This window comes from Coenobita brevimanus, chromosome 44 (assembly GCF_032717465.1).
Source record: "Coenobita brevimanus isolate Jiangsu-jjx chromosome 44, ASM3271746v2, whole genome shotgun sequence".
Classification (NCBI taxonomy): domain Eukaryota; kingdom Metazoa; phylum Arthropoda; class Malacostraca; order Decapoda; family Coenobitidae; genus Coenobita; species Coenobita brevimanus.
Genome location: NC_136997.1, coordinates 3423347 through 3448994, shown reverse-complemented (window position 1 = coordinate 3448994; position 25648 = coordinate 3423347). Strand labels below are relative to the sequence as shown.

At 40.8% G+C, this 25648-nt stretch overlaps 1 protein-coding gene across 1 annotated transcript in view; it reads left to right on the top strand.

Annotated features, from left to right (window-relative positions):
• LOC145398215 (glutamate receptor ionotropic, delta-1-like) overlaps window positions 1–25648 on the top strand; it is a 150844-nt gene that overhangs the window by 25557 nt on the left and 99639 nt on the right. Inside the window, exon 3 of the mRNA XM_080271168.1 lies at window positions 6538–7553. Within this exon, the coding sequence (XP_080127294.1) occupies window positions 6538–7553 (1016 nt within the window). The remainder of the gene's footprint in view (window positions 1–6537; window positions 7554–25648) is intronic.

Here is a 25648-nt window from a genome sequence, read left to right as displayed (position 1 = left end):
CATCAATTTATCAGTCATAACAATGTCCCCATCACCCAAGATGGTGGAAAGGGTGAAGGGGACGTCTGTTGCGCTGCAGTAATTTATAAGTGAAGCCCTTTCTCGAATATATCACCGACAGCGCAGGATGTTCTGACTGATAGATAACACCGCATCATCGATGTCACAGTGCGGTGGGAATCGTTTTTCCATATAAAGTTTCATGTGTGTTAGGATGGTGGCATTGAGCCGCAAACGAGCCAACACTTTTTCTTACAGGCGACTGGGTATGGCTTACACGTTCGAATATTTAGTCTGGTCCACTGACCTTGCCACAAAAGATTTATTGCTTTCTTTCCGAGAGAGAGACTTGACCGTAGATCACGAGGAACGTCCCAAGTCTCCTCGAGCTCTACAGCCGACTTTGCAAATAAGTCAGCTTGCTCATTGCCGTAGATGTGACTGACAATGACCAGGCACCATGATCAGCGTGAATGACTTGTTGCATGAATGCAACTTATTAACAATGTGGCCCTGGATCTTATGCGAGTCCGTAGTGCAAGATGCAATTGCCTGAAGGGCTGACTTCGAGTCTGAAAATATGACAAATGAGTCATGCTGAGAATTTAGAGCATAGTCTATGGCTTTGTCAATAGCAAAAAGTTCGGAGGTAAACACAGATGTATGAGTCAGCAACCGATACCTGAGGGCACATTTAGTCGACCATACACTAGCACCCACACATTCACTCGACTTGGAGCCGTTGGTGTACAATTGGTGGAACCCCAAGTGACGATTGATGATGTTACGAAACAAGTGGTGGACCTCCGCCTCCGGCGTTTTGGCCTTTGGTGCTGGGAGCCATGATACATCAACAGTAAAGCCGGGTGGCCCCCAAGGCGCTATATTTTTAAACTCCAACTTGCCACAGTCACTGAGGTCCACACCAAGCTCCTGATTCAGTAAGTGGAGGTGAACGGCAAGTGGCCAACGCACCCCCTACAGAAGGTGGTGGTATTGACACAGGGCGGTACAGGCCACATTGCTGATATTACTTTTCCTATATGTTCTTAGTCCATAGGACAAGGCCAGATGGTCACGGCGTATGCGGAGGGGAGGCACACTCGCCTCCACTTCCATTCGAGCTACACGAGTACACCGGACAGCTCCAAGACACATTTGCAAACATTTATTCTGCAACACATCCAATCCATTCAGCGTGGCATCGGATGCCAAGCCATACACCTGTGCGCCATAGTCTAGCTTCGATCGTGTAAGGGACTTATACACCATTAATAAAGATTTTGTGTCGGCATCCCATGTAATACCCGCTAGGTACTTGAGGACATTTAACGGTTTATCACAACGAGCAAGCAAATTATTAACATGAATTATGAAGTTCAAATGACAGTCAAAATGTATTCCCAAAAACTTTACAGAATTTTGAAAAGGTACTGCCTGATTATCCAAAGTTAACCACAAATTAGGTATGTTACAAGTCGTAAAAACTACAGCGGCACACTTAGGGACAGAAAACTTAAATCTCCACTGTAAGGCCCATTGGTGGACGGAGTCAAGGGCTGCTTGAATCCGCCAAGCAGAAAATTGTGCATTATGGGAAGAGTGCCATATTACACAATCGTCAGCATAGAGCGAGTATTTAAGGTTCCTCAGGATGGGAGCTGATGACAGAATATCATTCATCATAATACTAAATAAAGTGGAACTAAGCACACTTCCCTGCAGCACCCCGTTTTCCTGGATAAATATATCTGATGTTACGTTACTGGGCAATTTGACAGAGAAAGTCCTGTCCCTTAAGAAATTTGAAATAAAAATAGGCAGATTTCCTCTTAAACCATAAGCATAGAGCTTCATTAGTATACCGTGTCGCCATGCCATGACATAGGCTTTATGGATGTCCAAGAACACCCCTATCATGAATTCTTTATTAGCAAACGCCTCTGTAATACAATGCTCCAAATTCATTAAATGATCTAGTGAACTTCTGTATTTACGGAAGCCACATTGTCGATCATTTAACAAATTCTTTGACTCTAAAACAAAAAGAAGCCTATTATTAATCATACGTTCCATGACCTTACGTAGACAAGAAGTCAACTCAATAGGACGAAATGAAGTGGGATTCATATGACGACCAGCCTCTTTGGGTATCGGTATGACATGCGCAAAGTGCCATGAGTTTGGGAACGTTCGAGACACCCAAATCTCATTGTACAGTGCTAACATCTTAATCAGGCTGTCCTGAATAAGATGCTGGATCATGCCGGACGTGATGGTGTCAGGTCTAGGGCTGGTGTCTTTACAGGATTTAAGGACAAGTAGCGGTTCATCTAGCATAAACTCTTGGTTGTACGGGGAGTCTGCGTCTTCTGTGGCAAAGTCTATGATCTGTAGCTCAGCCGTGCGTTTATGGTGTTGAAAATGCGGGTCGTAATTGGCTGAGCTACTTACATAAAAACTCCTGGCGAGGATGTTAGCAACGTCCACGGGCTCGTCATAGATGGTGTTATTCACATGCAGGGTGGTGATAGGGAAGTATGGGCCTTTATTATTTAATATTCTTATGGTGGACCAGACTTTACTTAATGGTGTACGGTCACCGTGGACACAAAGGACCGCCAGGAGTCACGTTTGGCCCTTCTTATTATTCTCCTTGCCTCAGCCCATGCCTGTTTGTATACAATAAAATTTTCCTCACTGGGCTGACTATCAAAAATCCTTTATATCCTATTGCGTTTTCTTAATGCTTGTCGGCAATCCGGCATCCACCAATGTGCCCTATGCTTCGCATGAACTGTAGAAGTCTTGGGAATAGCAGCCTCAGCTGCGTGTAATATGGAAGTAGTTACATTTTCGACCTTCACATCTATGGTCTCCCCAGATATATCTAAATTGGCGATCCTGGAGAAGGATCCCCAATCTGCTTTCTTATAGTTAAATTTTGAAGGTGGAGGGTCCGAAATGATGTTGAGTATATAAGAAAGACAGATGGGTAAATGATCACTTCCCAAGGAACCGTCATAAGGGTCCCACGAGAAATCTTGATGTATACCAGGGGAGGCCAAAGATAACTTAATGGCCGAAAAGTTACCAGTACGATCATCTACACGAGTCGCTCTACCATCGTTCAGAAGACAGAGGTTGGACTGTAGTATTAGGTCGGCTACTTGCTCCCCACGACCATCGATCCCCAAGCTACCCCATTGATGGTGATGGGCGTTAAAATCGACCAACACTAACTTATTGCCAGGAAGATGTTCAAATAGTGAATTTAAAGCATCATTATCAATGGGACCATGTGAAGGACAGTACAGAGAGCAAATAGACAGATACGTGTTATTAAATTTTACTCTGCATGCGACAGTTTCCAGAGTAGAATGTAGAATCACTTCCGTTTGTGGGTATGATTTGTGTGTGTATATGGCTACTCCGTGACCTTCATATCTTCTATATGAGTGGTAGTGTTTGAACTGTGGAGGATCAGGATGATCCTCCAGGGGCATCTTCTGTAAACAAACAACGTCTGGCTTGTGTAAAGACAGCAAGATTGTTATATTTTGTAAGTTATTCCCGACACCTCTACAATTCCACTGTAATAGAGTGAATGCGGCGGTTCAAGATTTACGAGGGTGGCCAGCACGCTTAGTTTTTTATGCCCACTGCTACCAGGCGAGTGGCTACGGGGGGACCTTTCCTAGTGCTTGTTCATGGAGACCTTCATATTTTCGTCAATGACAAGGCTCCCAGACTTCACCGAAGAAGAGCTATTCTTCCTCTCCCTCGGTGGACCAAGAGTGGGAAGGACATGAGGACGTGACTGTTTGGTGAGGGTGGCCAAGTTAATCTTGTCAGACTTGTCAGACTTTTGTTTTGGCCGCACTGACTGCGAAGGAGCAGCGGCAGCCTGAGAGTATGAAGTAGCAACAGGGATGTCCGTCAGAGAGTTGGAACATACAGGCGGCTTAGACTGAGAGGTAGGGCATGGGGCATGAGGAGCGAATGTAAGGTCAGTCTGTGTCTCCACGGTGCACATCACGGGTCGGGACACAACCACCGATGCATCGGAGATATTAGGTTTGGGAGTTGCGTGCAACTCCTTCACCTTCTTCCTAGCATCGTAAAAGGATATGCCCTCCGTTGCTTTCACTGTGCAGACCACTTTCTCCTCCTTCCACTTTGGACAAATCAGAGAGGAAGTGGGATGAGTACTCTGGCAGTGAAAGCAACATTCAGTCTCTGATGTACAGTGGTCAGCAGAATGTCCTACAGCCACGCACTTGCCACATACTACATTAGAAGATCGACAAGACTTTTCATGATGTTCATAGATCTGACATTTTGCGCAACGAAGAGGGTTCGGGATGTATGGTCTTATATTGATAATTTCGTATCCAACTTTCACATTAGCTGGAAGAGATACTTTACCAAAAGTCAAGATAACGGTTGTGGTCTTCGTCCTCCTGCCTTCCGAGAATCTGGTAATAAACCTCGCCTCTATTACATCTTGCTGAGCAAGTTCCTGTACAATTTCTTCCTCCTCCATAAGCACAAGATCCCTGCAGGTGATAGCACCCTTGCAGGAACTCATGTAGTGGGGGATCGTTGTTTGGACATCATAACAGTGGAACTTCCTCAGTTTCAGCAAATCCTTTACCTGGGCAGAATTTATCGTCTTTACCAAGAGATATCCACTTGCAAGTTTTTTCACTTGTTCCACTTCATCTGCATACCCATATATCACCTTCTTGATGATGAAGGGATTGAGGCTGGACAGGGGAGTAGAACCAACTGCATTGATCAATACAAACGATGCATTATGTACACTGATCTCTAGAGATCGTGTCTGGGGCCGTTCAGTCGGGGGGCAGTCCGTCCATTGATCAGTCGGGGGTCGGTCAGGACTACCTCCCCCCCTGAAGGGGGAGAAGGCAGCAGGGGCGTCCGTCATAGTTACCACTTCCCCCTCACGGGGGAAGTGGGAAGAAAGAGAAGAACGAGCAAGGGACAAAGTACCCGGGGAAAGCACACCTAGTCTGAGATCACCCTCTCAAACCACTCTCGGGAGGACGCGCCTGTGCATGTCTCACAACCCAGAGCGATTAGTGGGGGGTACACTCCAGAGGCGAGTAAGCAAAGGCAATCTCAGTAAGTAGATATAGAAACCTACTATATCTCTAATGGGCCTGGGAGGAAAATTAGAACTAGCTAACCTAACTTTATTGTCGCTAAAGTAAAAAAACTATTGCTGGTGGGGCAGCCCTATAAGCTAGAGAAGAGCTCAGCACACGTCCGTTCTCTTCCATTTTTAGATGCTGCTCCCTGCCTTTTTATACTCAACATCACAGTATTCGGGAATTTGTTGAAACTTTAACTGAATACCTTGTAACATTACTGACTCTTCTAAGTTCTCCAAAGAATATGAAAGATATGTTTGCACTCAACATACGTAGAAAGTGACTTACGATGTTTAAAATTTTTGTAATAGGCATAAAGGAACTTTAATCATAACAAAGCCAAATCAATTAGGAATCCAAACAATTTTATTACCATGCAAGGTTCATGTGCCTACGTGACTGTAAACACGACTCCAATAACATGAATTTCGCGCTTCACAAATGACTATCATCAACAATCATATCTCAGATACCTCTCAAATCTCCATTGCATAGTTCAACAGGGGAATACTATTAACTTCGGCATGTAAGTCTCTAGATCAGAATATGAAGCCATTCGCGATTATTAATCCCTACAAAAATTTCCGCGGTTATACGTCTTTGTTAAAAACGGCAGGTTCATATGTAAAAAAAGTTAATCATATTCACACCAATACTCAACTTAGTACTATCAACAACAGAATCATACAGTACTCACATTATGAATATCATCTAAGACTAAACTTAAATATAGGACTTAACGGCTAAATTATGAACTGTACGAACCGTATATCAACACTTAAACTTGAGATTACACTTACAATACTAGTTTATACTAACTTATACTATACTTAAAATTATGGCACTACAATAGCAGAAACTAAATAGGCATATACTGTATCTGACCCTAGCCCTAGCAGACTTGTCACAATAGTAATATCAACGAAATTATTTTTTAGATTTTCTTCTGCTCATTTACCCCAGCAAAGAATATCTGAGCACAACGCTCTAACACCAGAAATATTCGTACCTTTGCATTTCTAATTGTCTAGCCAACTACTTCCCATTTCTCTTCCTCTGTACCTTGAGCTTCCATAGTCCTTCAGGACTATTCCTCTAGTTTTAATAGTGGAAACCCTTGCAAAACCATACACTGCCTTATCATCTATTGCCAAGCATTCACTGTATGCACTCCATAAATTAATTCATTTTTAACAAGTGAGCTACCTGAATACCTACATTTTCAGTCATATTCATCTGTCACTTATTCAAATTTTTCATTTTATAATGGTGCACCGCTTCTTTAGTGCCATAAATGTAGTAGTTCTCCACTATAAGATTAGAGCAATAACATGCTCAGCTATTTGATTCCTTCCCTCAGAGGGCGGATTCCTGGTTCAAGATGCTCTTGCCACGCTGGTATCAGGGTCGCTACAAGGCCACAACCTCCTGCTGGTCATGGACGACCACAGTCAGTCCCTGTTGGATGTGGGCCGGGTGGAGTCGCCCATCCTCCTCGCCACCCAGGACTCACTCCTCCACACCGCCCATCCCTCCCACCATACCCAAGGCTCCCTTCTCACCGTCATCCTCCTCTTCCACAACGACCCCACCGCCTTCCTTCTCCTCCTGGCAGACAACAAACACTGGAACCCCAGCTACCTTGTCCTCTTCTGCCTAGACCCACACCTCAACACCAACACCGTCCTTAGCCAGCCTGTCATCCAGCGCTCCAGATTCATCATGCTCCTCCAGCCAGCAGTCCAGGCCAGCCACACCCGCCTCCTAGTCTACACCTCCAGACCAGTACACCATGACAAATTGGGTCAGTCTGTCATCAAGACGCCCATGGGAGTATGGAGTCCTGGTAAATTTTCCAGCCTGCAGGCACTCTTTCCTCCTCGCTTCGACGATTTTGGAGGTCAAGTTCTGAAGGTGCCAATGCTCTGCTATGATGTACCATTCATTTATTTGGACAAAGACGGTAGTTGTGTGGGAGCAAACTCAGATGCTGCACAGATTATAGCCAATAAACTTAACTTTCAGATGGTTTATATCCAAATGGAAGAGAAAGCATGGGGCTCCAAACAGAATGGGACATGGGATGGAATGTTTGGTGAGCTGATGTATAAAGGGAAAGATCTAGTGATCAATACACAGGACGTTACTGCTGACACAATCAGTGACTTTGACTGGACCTACCCATATTGGGAAACTAGTTATGGAATCATTCTGGAGGTACCTCAGCCATTACCCCAGTGGAGGAACATTCTTTATCTCTTTTCCCCATTAACTTGGGGTTTGGTGTTTGTCACCACGGTGGTGATTTCCTCTGCATTGGCGTTCCTCGTTCACAAGCTTCATTACGTCAGCGACCCCATCGGTATCGCTCTCCAGGTGACAAACCACACAGATACAACTCACACTTTATTTTCTCAATGTCATTAAAAAAAATAAATAAATAACCCTTCACTTCCAAATCTCATCTTCTGTTTCTTTGTGATCTGTTAACTAAATTGTTCTTGACAGCATATGTTGTATTAGTTGTTGTGTGAGAATGTTTATTTTAGTCATTATTGTTTGTATCCAGTGGGACCTCAGCACTCATCCTTCATCAATCGAACTCCTTCAGCATGCTTCTGTAGCAACTGCACTCAGTCTGTCTCCATTTGCATACATTCTTCTCCTCTCCAGATGGAATAAGACACTCTCTGCTGGGCGTGTTCTCCCATTTATTCTGTCAGCAGTATCTCATCTTCTGCTTAATTCCATTGCCTAACGTGTGTATCACCAACCCTAAACTTAAATATGGAAAACGGATTCACGTTGTTACTACAGTCAGTTTCACGGAGTCTGACGCACTGATTTTGCCAGCAAAGGACAAGTGGATTTGGTAACACTGCGCGAAGCTCTCGGGCGGTGATTGGTCAATTTCCGTTGTGTTTGAACGTGCACCAAATTGACTTTGTATTCCAACCAAGGCCCTCATTTATGTTTAAGATATCGGCTTATACAGATATAAATTAAAGCAATTGTATCTTTAATGATAAATGTGTGCCATTTAAATCATTAGAAGTAATCCTAATCGACATTGATAACAAAACTAAGTAAAGTCACGACTGGACGCATACGGACAACAGTCAGGGCCTGATTTATTTGAATTCATTTCATTATGCTTGATTTCGTTCATACTGTAGCTGTTTTATTATAGCAGCATAGTTCAACTATTATTTTTTCATGGGGTTTGCTTTATTTAACTTTCCTTTCTTCCAACATTAAAAAAAATTAGATTCATTCTACAGTGATATAATCTATTACTTTCCCGGCTCCTCTCTGTTGAGGGGACATAGCTATATCATGTTTGAGGAGTGGGTGTTTGGTCGCCAGGGATAGGGTGTCCGCCTGTCTGTCTTTATATGTCTCTTATGTTATGAAAATGTTTAGGAAAATCAAACACCAAACTTAGTAATGTGAGAAATAATTTTACTGAGTATGATTATGAATACAAACAAATGCAGATTTTTAAAGCTACTGTCACCTATGAAGGTAATGAAAATCTGTATGTACACCCATGCACCAAAGTTTCTGTACTTCCCCGGTGGAAGGAAGTGGAAGTCAGGGTTAGAGACAGGGCAGGCGAACGGACAACCGTGAGTGGTAGTTTGAAACTGAGCTACGAGGAGAATAGTGAGAAACCTAATGACATTGGGTTCGAAACATTTCCATGCTATTCACCAGCAAAACATTAGGCATTCGTAATATGCATATTATATATTATAATATAGACAACTATGTTATCATGGTGTCCTGTGAAGCTGGTCCAGACACGACTCGTTTGTTTCGGATCCTCATCATACAAATAAAACACCGAGCCAGTTGGTTATTATTACTGCAGTGATAATTTTTGTGAATATGTTATTCCTGGATTGTCTATAGCTATAATATAGTATAACTGTAAATTTAATGCTTATTCCCGCAGTATTTGTGCGGATGGTTATAAATGTTGCAATTATTTTACTTGGACGAATAAACCACATTGCGATGGGCAGCGGAGAGCTTTCACCAATATTTCCTATGACCAGATGAAATTAGATACAAACAGCACAAAATATTATGACACAACGAAGATACAGCTGTGGTATCCTGCTACGGCACGTTATCCAGGCCTAAACTCTTGCTTCACCTCATTCGTGCATTATATTCCTTCAGTCTCTACCTCTTTTGTTACTCATACTTCCCGGTATCCTCGTATTGCGAGCTGTCACATTCCTTAGGGGGTTTCTAGTCGTCCAGTCCTATAACCCCTACTGTATTACATTACTCGTCGCATCATCACTCCCACACAACGTTAACACATGACGGCTGAATCTGTTTACTACCATTATTGCCACTGCCACTACTAATCCCCCTTTTCCCATTGTGTCTAATTTCCCTCACAATACTACTACTGTTGCTCCTATTAATAATCCACTATAAATCTGTATAATAATACATATTCGTCTGTGTATGTGCTTACCGCATTGTCCCTGTCCCACTGTGGACAACTCATCACTTACCCCGCACTGCTACCCCAGTTGCACCCCCCTCTCTCCCACCTACCATGGACCCTACTCCTTCCCCACTCGGGCGCCACATTACCCCTCACCTCATCCTTGGACCACCAGGCCTGTTGTTCATCCTTTACCGGTGAATATACGTGGTATGCATTAATAATGAATAAAAATAAAAGGCATTTGGGAGCTGAATGCTAATCGCCCTCCAGAATATGCTGTTGCCCAAGTCCAAAATTTTGGCCATATTTTGATACCCTGAAGGTTATATGTTGATAGCTCAAGCCGATAATCAGAGATAATGGTGCTAAAGTCAGGCGATGAAAACTAGTTGACTTTTGACAGCCATTTTGGAGACCTTGACCTTGACCGTGCATGCCCATTTTCGACCTCGTCCACGATTTTGGTCATATATTGATACCCTGAAATGTTCATGTTGATAGCTCAAACCGTTTATGAGATATAACAGGAACACACACACACACACACACACACACACACACACACACACACACACACACACACACACACACACACACACACACACACATACGCACACACACACACACACACACACACACACACACAACGGTTGATAAAAACTAGTTGACATTTGGCAGCCATTTTTGTGAGCTTGACCTTGACCCCGAGTGCCCACTTTCGAACTCGTCCAAGATTTTGGCCATATCTTGATACCCTGAAGGTTTCATGTTGATAGCTCAAGCAGTTCGTGATATATAATGGGAACACACACACACACACACACACACACACACAGACACAGACACACACACACACACACATGAAAAGATAGGACAAATATGCCATTTCCAGTGGAGTTCAGTATGGTAGTAATGGTTTGTTGTTGTCATCATTGATTAAGTCACATCCAGTTGTCTCAATTGGTAGGTGTAACTGGTCGCTGTAAGAGGAATAGTTTGTTGTTGTTATGGTCGATTGAGTAGCATCCAGTTGAGTCCAAATTAATAGGTATAATTGGTTTTGGTTGTTTTAGTCATAACCCGCCCCGTCCCGTCGACGTATGGGTATGTTGCAACATTTTGCATTTGCCAGTCCCGACGACATACTGGTACGTCGTGCAATTGCAAGGTCCGTAATTTGCACAATTTTCAATTTTCGTTGGTGATTTTTAGTATGTATACACGGGACACCTTTCTCTATTCCTCTACAAGATGCCAAGCAGGGGCAATGCCTTACACCGCATAACCTCCCCCCCCACACGCCATTGTCTCGCCAATTCACCTGTTACCAGTGACTTGGCCAATAAAGACATTCAGGGCCAGAGTGATTCCCCTATCAATGACAATGTGGAGGACAAAGTGTACATAGCATTAGAGGAAGAAACAGTCAGAAATGATGATCAGGTAACGGGGCAAAAGAAGGTCAGGTATGGTGATGAGTTAGTGAGTGAAACAATGCTTATAATGGCTATATTACTGTTTGAAAACCAATATACTCTCGTACTACATATAAATTCGTACCAAGTAAATAAATAAATACTGTCTATGAGTGGTGTGAAATAGTTACCCTCCCATAGAACTCGTTTTCTTTGGTGCCAGCCTGTTAGAAATCCCAGTCAGGTAAGGAAGTACTGGTACCTGGATTGAGTATTTTAAACCTCAGGTGGGCGATTTCTCTATGTAATTTCGATGTTTCTCACCAAAAGGAGAGGTTTTAGCCAAAAATTTTTTTTTTGAAAATACCTCGGGATTGGGGGGTGTCGTAGGTACGAAATAGCTCGGGATGTGACGGGTTAATCTGCTACAGAGCCTGGGGGGATCCCGTGAGCACTCTGCGCTTCGACGGCCCTGGGATACTATTGTATCCATAGCAGAATCAAATATTTCTATTGTAAGACTATTCATATCTCCTTTCAGGTGTTTGAAGGATTTATAGTGACGGTGATACGTCTTCTTTTATATATATATATATATATATATATATATATATATATATATGTATATATATATATAGTCTCTCTTTAGGAACTAAAAAACAGAGGAGGGGGTCCCTAGTCCCCTCACCCCGCCCCTTTTAGTCGCCTTTTACGACACGCAGGGAATACGGTGGCAGTATTCTTCCTAACACAATGTGTTTGAATGGATGAGTAAATGGAGAGTGAGTCGTCCTGTCTCGGCTACCTCCCTTTCCCTGGGAGAAGCAGCCTAGGTATATATATATATATATATATATATATATATATATATCTGTCTAACTATCTATGTATCTGTCTATCTATCTATATATGTCTATATATATATATATATATATATATATATATATATATATATATATATATATATATATATATGTATATATATATATATATATATATATATATATATATATATATATATATATAAAATCATCATCATCATCATCATCAGGCATTATAAGTCCACTGCTGAACAAAGGCCTCCCCCAACCTTTTCCACGAATTCCTTGAATGAGCCAATCTTTGCCACGTTTTCCCTTCAAATTTCTCTATCTCATCTCTCCATATCCTGTCTGGCCTTTTTCTGCAACGCTTATAATCTCTTGGTGTCTAGTCCTTCAACCTCTTGCTCCATCGGTTATCCCTTATTCTTGATATATGGCCTGCCCACCTCCATTTCTGTGCTTTTATAACATCTATAATATCTTTGACTTTAGTCTTCTCTCTCACCAAAGTTGATCTTTTCCTGTCTCCTAAAGATATTCCCAACACTGACCTTTCCATTGCTCTCTTAGAACGGATTAATTTATTTTCCATCGATTTTGTTAGTTTCCAAGTCTCACAACCATAAGTCATAGCTGGAATTATACATTCGCTATATACTTTTCGTTTCATACAAACTGGCAAGCTACTTTTCATAATGTCTCTATGATTACCGAAAGCTTTCCATCCAATTGTAAGCTGTCATTTTATTTCGCTATCATGATCTTTTGTTAATTTTAGTATTTGTCCCAAGTAATTGTACTCCTCAGCTTCTTCAAGAATTTCATCGCTTATTCTGATGACGTTCTTTGGTGTTTGTGGATTAAACATTAGTTTTACTCCGGTTCATCTTCAGCCCTACTTTCAGACTTTCTCTGTTCAGGTCATTTAACATTTCTTGCAATGCCTCCGCTGTTTCTGAGATTAGGACAATGGCATCTGCAAATCTTAAATGGTTTAGCTTTTCTCCATCTATGTTTACTACTTTGTTTTCCAGTCTAGCTTTCTGAAAATACTTTCTAGGCATGCTGTAAATAATTTTGGTGAAATTGTATCTCCCTGACCCACGCCCTTCTCAATCTTAATTTTTTTTCGAGTCCTTAGGTAATTTAACTGTAGCAGTTCCCTCTTTATAAATGTTTTCGAGCATTCATTCGTTCATTAATCGTCCAATCCTACATTGCCCCATATATATATATATATATATATATATATATATATATATATATATATATACACTTTTCAATACAAAATATAAATATATTCTGTATCGTTACGAATATCTCCTGGGGAAACGTCTCATGTTAAAGTCGAGAGCGAATGAAAGCATTCAAACCTCTCTCTCCAAACCCAGCAAACTTCCATATCTTTCCTGACACTAACTCAACAGACATGTAATATTTTTAACAAAACTCACTAAATTAACACAAACACCATCCAAGTCATACGTTGCAGACTTTCAATTGATTCCCAACCCATCACGAAATCCTCCTCTGCCCCCAGTCCTCCGTCTCTATCTCCTTCACACTCACAGTTACCAGACACTTGAGGTCTGGCTGCCGCTTCACATTCACCCGTCTCACATCAGTGCTTCGAGAGGGGGGTAATGCGGAACTTCCCTGAATGTACGGTCACGCGTACTAATTTCTGCTCAGGGGTTACCCCTTCCTTCCTCCCTCTACCCTGGACAGAGGGAAGGGGGGAATCGCAAACAAGTCTACCCCGCCTTCTGTCCCCAACTCCCCCACCCTCCACCTCCAGCTGCCAGTTGCTGATTAGACGCAAATTTTCTCATGTCCTGTAAACATGACTAAACTGTCGTCGCACACGCTTTCAACGGCCAAGATTTGGACTATATTTTTAGAATAAATTATTACCGTATTGAACTGCATTCTCAAATTGAAAATATTCACCATCATTGTAATTCAGTGTCGTCCGCTGCACAATTCTGGGTTCCAGTGCTTACCTTTTCACTTCCCCCAGCTCTCTCTCTCTCTCTCTCTCTCTGAATTTACTTTTCCCACTCACTTTCTTTTTAAATTTATATAACTTTCTCTTTGCTTCTCTCCCCCTCTCCCCCTTCTCTCTCGTTCTTTGTCTTAAGTCTTCCCCGCCTCTCACCCCTCCCCTCCCCCCACCTTAGGCCTGATAGCAGTCAGTTATACCGTCACCGCTCCTTCGTATATCGCGTGCAGGCAACATTTATCACACACACTTAGGTCAGATGTATGGAAAGCTAATTGTTATATATATATATATATATATATATATATATATATATATATATATATATATATATATATATATATAATTGTATTTCTCATTATGTGCCAATTTCAAATAGAGAACACCAGACCAATATTCGTAATTTTTATTAGAGTGACCGTTCCACTTGACATAGCTGGGTAGCTAGGCTTATAAACTGCACACACACACACACGCACACACACACACACACACACACACACACACCGCTCGCTGGTGCAGTGGTAACGTTCTCGCTTGGCAACTGGTGGACGGGAGTTCGCGCCTCGCTCAGCTTGCGAAAAGTTTCACTGACAAAGTGGGTGGTTACTGTCCCCCTGGAGCAAGAGGACGGGTGTGTGCGTGTGTGAAGGTCACAGCCTTGCCCTTAGATCAGACTATATGAGCTCTCAGCTCCCTTCCGGGAGGGTAAAAAGCTGACGATCACGACCATCAAGTGATCCTGACCGACCCGGTGAATTACACACACACAAGACTTAAATTTTGCACTGACAGCGTGGCGACTACAAATATAGTCATTCTAACAACTGGATCTGCTGGCTCCAAACCATCCATGTCCCAGTCAAACTCCTCATTCAATAACCGGTTATTGAATGAGGAGTTTGGGACATGGATGGTTTGGAGCCAGCAGATCCAGTTGTTAGAATGACTATATTTGTAGTCGCCACGCTGTCAGTGCAAAATTTAAGTCGTGTGTGTGTGTGTAATTCACCGGGTCGGTCAGGATCACTTGATGGTCGTGATCGTCAGCTTTTTACCCTCCTGGAAGGGAGCTGAGAGCTCATATAGTCCGATCTAAGGACAAGGCTGTGACCTTCACACACGCACACACCCGTCCCCTTGCTCCAGGGGGACAGTAACCACCCACTTCGTCAGTGAAACTTTTCGCAAGCTGAGCGAGGCTCGAACTCCCGTCTACCAGATGGCAAGCGAGAACGTTACCATTGCACCAGCGGTGTGTGTGTGTGTGTGCAGTTTATAAGCCCAGCTACCCAGCTATGTCAAGTGGAACGGTCACTCTAATAAAAATTACGAATATTGGTCTGGTGTTTTCTATTTGAAATTGGCACATAATGAGAAATACAATTATATATATATATATATATATATACATTAGCTTTCCATACATCTGACCTAAGTGTGTGTGATAAATGTTGCCTGCACGCGATATACGAAGGAGCGGTGACGGTATAACTGACTGCTATCAGGCCTAAGGTGGGGGGAGGGGAGGGGTGAGAGGCAGGGAAGACTTAAGACAAAGAACGAGAGAGAAGGGGGAGAGGGGGAGAGAAGCAAAGAGAAAGTTATATAAATTTAAAAAGAAAGTGAGTGGGAAAAGTAAATTCAGAGAGAGAGAGAGAGAGAGAGAGAGAGCTGGGGGAAGTGAAAAGGTAAGCACTGGAACCCAGAATTGTGCAGCGGACGACACTGGATTACAATGATGGTGAATATTTTCAATTTGAGAATGCAGTTCAATACGGTAATAATTTATTCTAAAAATATAGTCCAAATCTTGGCCGTTAAAAGCGTGTGCGACGACAGTTTAGTTATGTTTACAGGACATGAGAAAATTTGTGTCTAATCAGTAACTGGCAGCTGGAGGTGGAGAGTGGGGGAGTTGGGGGCAGAAGGCGGGGTAGACTTGTTTGCGATTCCCCCCTTCCCTCTGTCCAGGGTAGAGGGGGGAAGGAAGGGGTAACCCCTGAGCAGAAATTAGTACGCGTGACTGTACTTCGCTAGCCAACTCCTCTGCGTTTCATGTGGTAGCACTGTAACCTTTTCAACTTCAGGTGATTCGAGTTGGCCTTTAAGATGCTATGCCTGAGTGAACCCCGATTCGAATTTAGCTTCACTTCCTGATGAACTAATGTAGCTATGCCATGTGCGAAAATGATGGCATCATAGAGCAAGTGGCCAGGCCTTTCAAATCACTAGATAGTCATATGTTGAACACTTTCATAATGTAGCATGGATCATTCACATTCAAACATGGTGAGTGGATGCACAAAAGCAATGATGATGTATCTACCAATGATTTCCAACAATTCCCAACATATAACTTTCACCCCGTAATGGAATCTGTGACGTTACGTTTAAAAATTTAAAGCCACATAATCTACTAGGAGTTGCTATATCGGTACACATCCCGGAAAGACCTCAGGCTGTACTTCTCTGATTTTCCATGGAATGATTATTGCATCCATGACCAGGAGCCATTTAAGTGTGCCTTGCACTTTATGGAGGTAAATTTTCTCTCGCATGGAAGCATACATTCCCATCTCCTATCCATTGACAAATGCAAGAAAGCCTTGGTTTAATCACGCCTGTTCTAATGCTGCCCAAAACAAGGAGAGGGCCTATAAAAGTTCCCAGAGCCAACCCACCCCTGAATCACATCTTTTTTACATTTCTGCACGGAATCGTGCTATGTCTGTTTTTTGCTCTGCTAAAAATAATTTCATCTGTACTAAATGCTCTCAGCTCTCCAACTCGAATTCTTACCGCTCCTTCTGGCACTTTGCCAAAAAACCATTCTAAGAACCTTACTTCATCATTCTTCCCTCTTCTTTTGTACTCTGATGGCTCTGTGGCTATTAATTTTCTTCTACTGGTAAACCAGATCTCTTCGCTCAGACTTTCTCCTCCAATTCCACCTTAGACAATTCCGGTGTTGATCCTCCATCACTTCCATCCTCTGACTTCCTTATGGCTGACATTAAAATTTCTTCAGCTGATGTATTTTTTGCCATCACTGGCCTCAATACTAACAATGGAGATGGTCCTGATGGAGTCCATCCTGTTGTCCTCAAGAACTGTGCTTCTGTGCTTAAACCCGGCTTAGGTAAACTCTTTTGCCTTTGACTATCGACTTGTCCCTTTCCTTCTTGCTGGAAGTTTGCTGTCATTCAGCCAGTCTCAAAGAAGGGTGATCATTCCCAACCCTCTAACTATCGCCCAGTTGCTTTAACATCCTGTGTCTCAAGGGTTTTCGAATCTATTCTTAACAGAAAAATTTTAAAGCATCTTCTTTCCCATCATAACCTTCTTTCTCATCGTCAGTATGGGTTCCGTCAGGGGCGCTCCACTGGCGATCTTCTCACCTACCTTTCAGACTCCTGTTCATGCTCCTCTCGAGACTTTGGAGAAAGCTTTGCCATTGCACTTGACATCTCAAAGGCTTTCGATCGAGTCTGGCATAAATCTTTAATTTCAAACTGCCCTTTTACTGTTTCTATCCATCTACCTGTTCCTTCATATATAGCTTCCTTTCTGGTCATTCTATAGCTGTGTTTAGACGGGCATCGTTCTTCTCTTAGATCTGTCAACAGTGGTGTTCCTCAGGGCTCTGTCCTATCACCAACTCTCTTCCTTTTATTCATCAATGACCTACGCTCTACATCTAACCTCATCCACTCGTACGCTGATGATTCCACTCTGCACTTTTCTATTCGGTTCTCGCAACGTCCATCTCCGCAGTTACTTCAACAAACAAGGGATGAGGCTATGACACACCTAATGTCTGACTTGGCTCCTATCTCTGACTTGGGTAAAACTAATCTTGTTGTATATAATGCATTAAAGACTCAGTTATTACACCTATCAGCCAGACAAAATTTTTCATAGGAGTACCCACTAATGTTTGATAATATCCAGCTTAATCCTACATCATCCTTAAACATGCTTGGGGTTTCATTTTCTCGGGACATGTCTTGGAAAGGTCATATTATATCTCTTGTAAAATATGCTTCCAAAGGATTGGGTGTGCTAAGCCGACTCTGTACCTTCTTTACACCTGCACATTTGTTGACTTTATACACGGGTTTTATTCTCTCGTGTGTAAAGTACAACTGTCATAAAAAGATTTTGTAGTTACTTGTAGAGAAGTTATATATATCAGACTTGTGGATGAGCGGTTGTTATACTTGAGTTTTTTGTAAGTAGATAATCTTGGTTCCCTTTTGTCATGCAATGACAGGAGAGGTAAAGAATAGTATGGGACTATTTTTATTTTTGGAAATATTAACAGAGTCTCTCACACACGAGTGAGTATAAGTAGAGTCCAGCTAGCTACCTCCCTGTCTCTCTCTCTCTCTCCCTCCCAAGTTGCTAAGCTTTTCTCCCCACTACCTGCCGATTCTATGGCCTCTCTCCTTCTTCTGAGCTCTCTTTCCTAAATTCTGGTGAAACAGGGGTCGTGTCACGTGTGTTCACTGTGGTTGGAAAGTTCTAGAAGCCTGTGTGTATGTGTGTCTGTGTATGTATGGTCACGAGGCACTGTCGTGTGCCTATAAAACATTCCTTGAGTTAAGAGTGTGTAAGCATGTTTAGCATTGCTCGATTCTCGCAGACACAGTACCTTCTCATCATCTGACTTCCTGCTTCTATCTGCCTCTCTATCTATCTATTTATCTATCTATCTATTATGATTTGTAATTATAATATGGAGTCCTAACATATGCTCGGCACACGCCACTGGAGGTCCTCCAACAGCAATCATCATTGAGATATGCTAATCTACTAGTATATAATATTGATTATAATATTGTATACATATAACATTCATAGTAAATAGCAATTATCCAGTAATATTACATTTTAAACAAGTTGCATACATATTTGAATAAATGCAATGGTTGTTGTATAACATTTTGTAAGATGTGTATGTATAACAGACATACGCATATAATTGTGCAATGGTAATACTGCTAGGTTATACATTACATATTGACTTATCCCTTTAGTAATGTCTAATATTTCACCTAACTTGTATGATGATACTGGTAATACAGAATTGTAGTATAGTTGTATGACTTATAACATTGTAGTAGCATTGTGGTAATACATAATTGTAACATTTTATGAATTGTTCCAAAATATTGTGGTAATGCATAATTGTGTTGGCCTTATAACTGTAGTTACATTTTGTTAATGCAACTGTTACATAAGTGTCTTGGCCTTATAATTGTAGTTAAAGTTACATAAAAGTTACATCTTGTTAATGTAACTGTTACATAATTGTTACATATTGTTTGTAGTTACATAATTGTAGTTAAAGTTACATAAAAGTTACATCTTGTTAATGCAACTGTTATATAATTGGCAAAGTGTAACATAATGCAATCGTTTGTCGTTACATAATTGTTACATAATTGTAGGTAAAGTTACATAAAGTTACATCTTCTTAATGCAACTGTTACATAAATGGTACATATTGTTTGTAGTTACATAATTGTAACAAGTGTAACATAATGCAATCGTTTGTCGTTACATAATTGTTACATATCGTTTGTAGTTACATAATTGTAATAATCGCAGTCCTGGTGATCTTACTCTATTACTTTTTCTTTCTTTTTTTCTTCTTCTTTTTTTTTTTTTGTATGTATTGATTTTCTATAGTTTGTTTGTCTTCGTTTGTCTACGCTTTTTCTGTGTTGTTCATGGTTGCATAATTACTGGTTAAATCCCTTGGGACCCTTTTTTAAGGTTTAGTTTATATTGCACAGATATTACTGAAAATGATATTATATAGTCCCATATTTTGTTATTTTATATATAAAAAAATATATCTATACACTATATACAGTATTAACTATATAAACTGACTTGTTGTTCACTTGTACCTATCGTGGGTAATATGTGTGTCAGCACTGTGTGGAAATCATTGTCTTCACGATTGTGTTGAAGATGTTCACTCTTGCTAACGTCATTTGTGTTGGCCATTTTTTTTCTCTAGTTTACCTTGTAACTTAATTTATATGTTTCCACTAGGTAGCTTTAATTAATAAATGTTTAATACAGTTCTTTTAATCGCTCACTGAGTAACTGTGATGGTATATTTTCTTTATCACTTTGTAGATATAATAATGTATAGCTGTATGTATGAAACACGTATTTTATGTAGGTATATATGGTAACACTCGTTGGTAGTAAATAAATGTTATAATAAATGAATGAATATATACAGTGTAGAATATTTATTGTTAGTGATTATTTAGTGTTTGAGTTATGCAGATAACTGAAGTAAGTATGTGTATTTAAGCTGTAACTATACAGCACGTTTTATATGTTTGTGCAGAAGCTTATTGTCTATCACTGTGTATTGTATAAATGAAGTAACTATGTAACTCACTAATTTTTACCGTGGTGGGAATGGTCTTAGTGATGGTGCAGGTGGTGAGTTGACTGACGTGGCGTCTTTTCAGCAAGCACGCATGATGACGTCGACTTCCCACACTGGTAGCTGTGGTGAGTGAATGAGTAGCGATGAGTAACTTGAGTGAAGACGAGTGAGTAAGATGAGTTGTGAATATGGACTTGGTATTTGCTTCATCGTCTTGACCTCTTCACTCCTGCGTCAGTGGTGGAGGTTGGGTGGATGTATCAGAGAGAGGAGGGTGAGGTCTGGTGGTTATGAGTTGTGAGTCGTGTCTCACTCTTCGTTTGTTTGTTTTGTTTTTTCTTACTTGATGTATTCTTGGTCCTTTTTTCTTGTGATTTACTCGTTGTAGGATGAAGACTGCCGCTACTTGTAGGTGCGTGTAGAAGATTATACAGACGACTCGTAGAGTTGTTACTTGTAGTTGATTGTAGATGGTTGTAGTTCGTTGGTTCATCGTAGAAATTTCAAGACTGTTTGTATCAGTACTTTGTTAAACTACTTGCAAGGCGTCCTGTTACCTCTTCACCTCTACATCAGCGTGATGATCGGGGAGATGGAGGGGGGGTTGGAGAGAACTGTCAGGAGCTGGTTGTAAGTTGTTGGTTGTGAGAGGTATTTTTTTGTTTTCAATCTTGATATTTTGTAGGAATTCACTGTTGATTTGTAGACGAGGTTCGTATACGTTCGCTGCTACCAAATGTCATCCCACCGCTGCCACCAAATGTCATAAAAAAACTTTGTAGTTACTTGTAGAGAAGTTATATATATTAAACTTGTGGACGAGCGGTTGTCATACTTGAGTTTTTTGTAAGTAGATAATCTTGGTTCCCTTTTGTCATGCAATGACAGGAGAGGTAAAGAATAGTATGGGACTATTTTTATTTGTCTTGGAAATATTAACAGAGTCTCTTACACACGAGTGAGTATAAGTAGAGGCCAGCTAGCTACCTCCCTGTCTCGCTCTCTCTCTCTCCCTCCCAAGTTGCTAAGCCTTTCTCCCCACTACCTGCCGATTCTATGGCCTCTCTTCTTCTTCTGAGCTCTCTTTCCTAAATTCTGGTGAAACAGGGGTCGTGTTACGTGTGTTCACTGTGGTTGGAAAGTTCTAGAAGCCTGTGTGTGAGTATGTGTGTATGTGTATGTATGGTCACGAGGCGCTGTCGTGTGCCTATAAAGCATTCCTTGAGTTAAGAGTGTGTAAGCATGTTTAGCATTGCTCGATTCTCGCAGACACAGTACCTTCTCATCATCTGACTTCCTGCTTCTATCTGTCTCTCTGTCTATCTATTTATCTATCTATCTATTATGATTTGTAATTATGATATGGAGTCCTAACACAACTCTCATGTGTGAGGAGGCTCCTCACATACAGCTCTTCTCAATAGGGTGGAGTCAAAGGTTTTTCGTCTCATTAACTCTCCGCCTCTTACTGGCTCCTTTTAACCTCTGTCTCTTCGCCACACTGTTGCATCTTTATCTCTTTTCTATCGCTACTTCTATGGTCACTGAACGTCTGAACTCCCTGCTTGCATTCCTCCACCTCTACGATGGGCGCGTAGCACCCGTCTAACAGCAAACTCTCATCCCTTTTCTGTCCAACTCTCTAATGCAAGAGTTAACCGTTACTCCCAGTCCTTCATTTATGCAACAGATCAACTCTGGACCTGTCTTCCTCTGTGTGTATTCCCTATTTCCTATGATCTCCAGTCTTTCATATTCAGTGTTTCCAGGCATCTCGAAATGAACGGATCTTGAATTTGACTCTGATTTGTATTGTTTTGTTTTTTTCTTGGAAGGAACTGATTGCGGGCTCCTTGCATTTGGTTCCTTCTTCTTTGCACTAAAAAAATACTCTTTTACTGACCTGCACAATATAAACATCATGAGGTTAAAGAAAATAAAAAAGTGTCACTTACTTGAGACTGCTTTATTTTAAAGGCGGCATGTCTACATGGTAATTTCGAGGTAGGCTACAACACCATGGTGAAATAAGGACACCTCTTTGACATTTTTATGGTTTCATTATTTCGACGAGGTTAGTAATATAACTGTGATCTCAATGACCTAGTCAGAAGAAAAATGTTCTTTGATACAAAGTCTACATCTGATATTTTAACGTATTACAGGAAAAAATATACAGGTAAGCCCTTAATTCACGCGAGGGTTAGGTTCCCAGACCCTTCGCGTATGTGGTAAATTCGCGTATATGTTCTGCCCTTCTGTGCACATAATTACTCATGTCTATTAAGTATATTACATCTGAATAATACTGTTTATGCACTACATACACCTTATAAACTAGCATAAAGTATGAAAAACAACAAAAATGTAAGAAATTTAACACTGAAACCTGACAGGCACAGGTGTAGGTGGAGACACTTCAGCAGCCTGGTGCACAAGCCCTCACTGCCTCCCATATGCTACATTCTGCCTTCTTTATTGTATGAACAGTTGACTCATTCACCCCAAACATGCGGTTACAAGACAATTCACAGGTTCCAAGACAATTCACAGGCGTAGGTGCAGACACTTTAGCAGTCTGAAGCACTAGCCCTCACTGTCTCCCGTATGCTACGTTCTCCTTTATTGTATGAACAGTTGACTCACCCCAAACATACGGTTCTGAGACATTTCACCATCAAGTCAATTCACCGTCAAAACATGGACAATTCCCCATCATTCTATTAATATACTTATTATTGATTAATTAATACTTTAATAACTAATTTTCAGGGGGATTTTATTACTCATATAAGTAAAAAACTAGTGTACTGTACTTGCTAAATAAACTGGTATGTATATAAATGACGGGGAATCGTCCTGACGGAGAATTGTCACCGACATTCCTCCCTGAAGTTTGTCCAACACTTTAACTTTCTCTGTCAGCAACATCACTTTACTAGTCCGTTTTGGTGTGTTACCACATGCATCACTAGCACTATGCTTAGACCCCATGTTGGCAGAGAAGGCAAGCAATCACTGGAAGGCAGAAAAATAAGCCACAAATAACAATTGGCCAGTCAGGCATGGTTCGACCGTCGGATTCAAACTGACTGTGGTGGGTGGTAGACCGACCTCCCACACACGCATACACACACACACACACACACACACACACACACACACACACACACACACACATGTATGCACACGGGCAGCAGGTAGGCATTTTTATATTTAATTTATTTCTCTTGTACAGTATATTAAAATTATTTATTTGAATACTATAATTTTGTTTTAATTATTGTACGAAAAATTCGTGGATAACCGAAATCGTGTGAAAAAAGTTCGCGTGAATTAAGGGCTTACCTGTATTACAGTGGAAATTTATACTGTTATAAAAAAAACAGCAGTGTACTGCTAAAATAAAGATGAAAATTATACTTCCGTTAGGCTATGAGTTCCAGATCACTTCTATAGAAATACTGCATTACGTGCCTCGTGACATATTCACAGAAAATGCATTTCTGCACTATCGTTCGTTTATTGATTTTTCCTATGTTTATGATTAGATATTTCATGTTTCTCTAGAAAAATAATTACATTAAAAAGTGTAACTGCATCAGTCTTACGGTTTTGTACAGTCGGCCTAAGAAGTGATGGCAGAGTATCCAGAAGTTTTCGGTCAGCAATAATGTATATAATCTTCCTTAAATCTTTACAAGGAGAAACCTATTATGTAAAATTGTTACAGCAAACAAAAAGTAAATGCAAAAGTACCGGTATATTTCAAAATTGTGGGAATCAGTTCGTTAGTTACGATAATAGGAAATCCTAAACGGAACTAATTGAAATTTCAGAACTTTCGCTCAGGGACAGTCAGGAATAATTTGCGGAGTTCATATCTATTATGTTAACACACAATAATTTCTTAGTAGCGTAAGACTAAAAAGAAATGCGCATTAATAATCAATTAAAATCATTCATTATTATTTATAAAATAGTTCCCGTTACAATACTGAGGAATAATTTAAAGTCATTTTCTTCCGTTTTTGTTGTCTCCATGGACGACGACAGAAAGCGGGAATGTGGCGTTAGTAGGCTATTTTAAATGGTTCGGTCAACATGCACGGAAGAAAACGCCTTTTACTCAAAGACATGCAGTTATTACACTGCATTTGGCCAGTTTTTCATTAAGGAAATTCTCTTGAAGTTTTAATATAAACCAGAGGACTGTATCAGTGAATGAAAAATAAGGAAAACCTCGAAAACTTGCCGAGAGTCGGAGCTCCTTGGAGAAAGATTCTTATCATAGCCTAGTATCCTCAGTGTCTAAACAATTGGCAAGAGAAATAAAATGCAAATGCTCATAAACAAGCCGTTGAGTTCAAAACTTTCAGATCAGCATTTTCAGTTAAGCAGGACACAGAGGTTTATTTTAAAAGAAGGATACTAGAGACAATTAGACAGCAAAAAGTATGTGCTTTTGCATTGCTAGAGTATAAGCTCATGCTTTCGTCCTCTTCATTGCCTAGTTTATGAGAAAAGGGTAAAACCTGTCATATCTTCTCACAGCTTAAAATAATTTTGCATCAATTAGGAATAAAGTCGCTATAACCAAGGGGAAGACAAGGAATATAAGGTAGAATGTCTTGCTGCTACCGCAGGTAGAGTATCATTACTAAGGTAAATTTCATTGTTTTCGGCATCCTTAGTGTTGCTGTAGCATCACCACAGCAGTTGAAAATAATGTGGTGTATTGCAGTCACAAGAGTTTTCCCTAACTGGTCTTCGAAACTAGAGCATTCTATATTTGAAGTCCTGGGAAGCGAATACATCAGGAAAGGGGGTTACGCTGCGCTCCGTGCGCGGAGTAATACATAAGACATTCGTTCAAATCGGGAGTCGTATATCTGAGTGTTAACTTCTAATATATCACTACCTCATGTTATTCACTTTACATAATTCTTAGCGTGATATAATATGTATTTTATTTTATATGACGTAATGGAGGCACAGAAGTATTACCATTTATTCACCGAGTTCACACTGAACATATATCAGTGTAGAGTGACCGAAACAATCTGAAACTCTGCCATCACTTCTTGGGGCGACTGTACAATAGGGCTTAGATAATGCATCCTCAAAATAACTTACACGAAATTTGAGCATAATGACTGTTGGCGCCATCATGATTATGCAGTACAAGAAAAATTTTTACAGTAGCTTGGTTACGTACCACCGTTTGAGTTGCATTCTAATGCAGAAAATCCCTTTATCATCTCAGTCCCCGAATTTCATAGATTATGCTGGTCGTTCATGATATGCTGTTATTTTAATGTCCGATAACTGTGGAGAT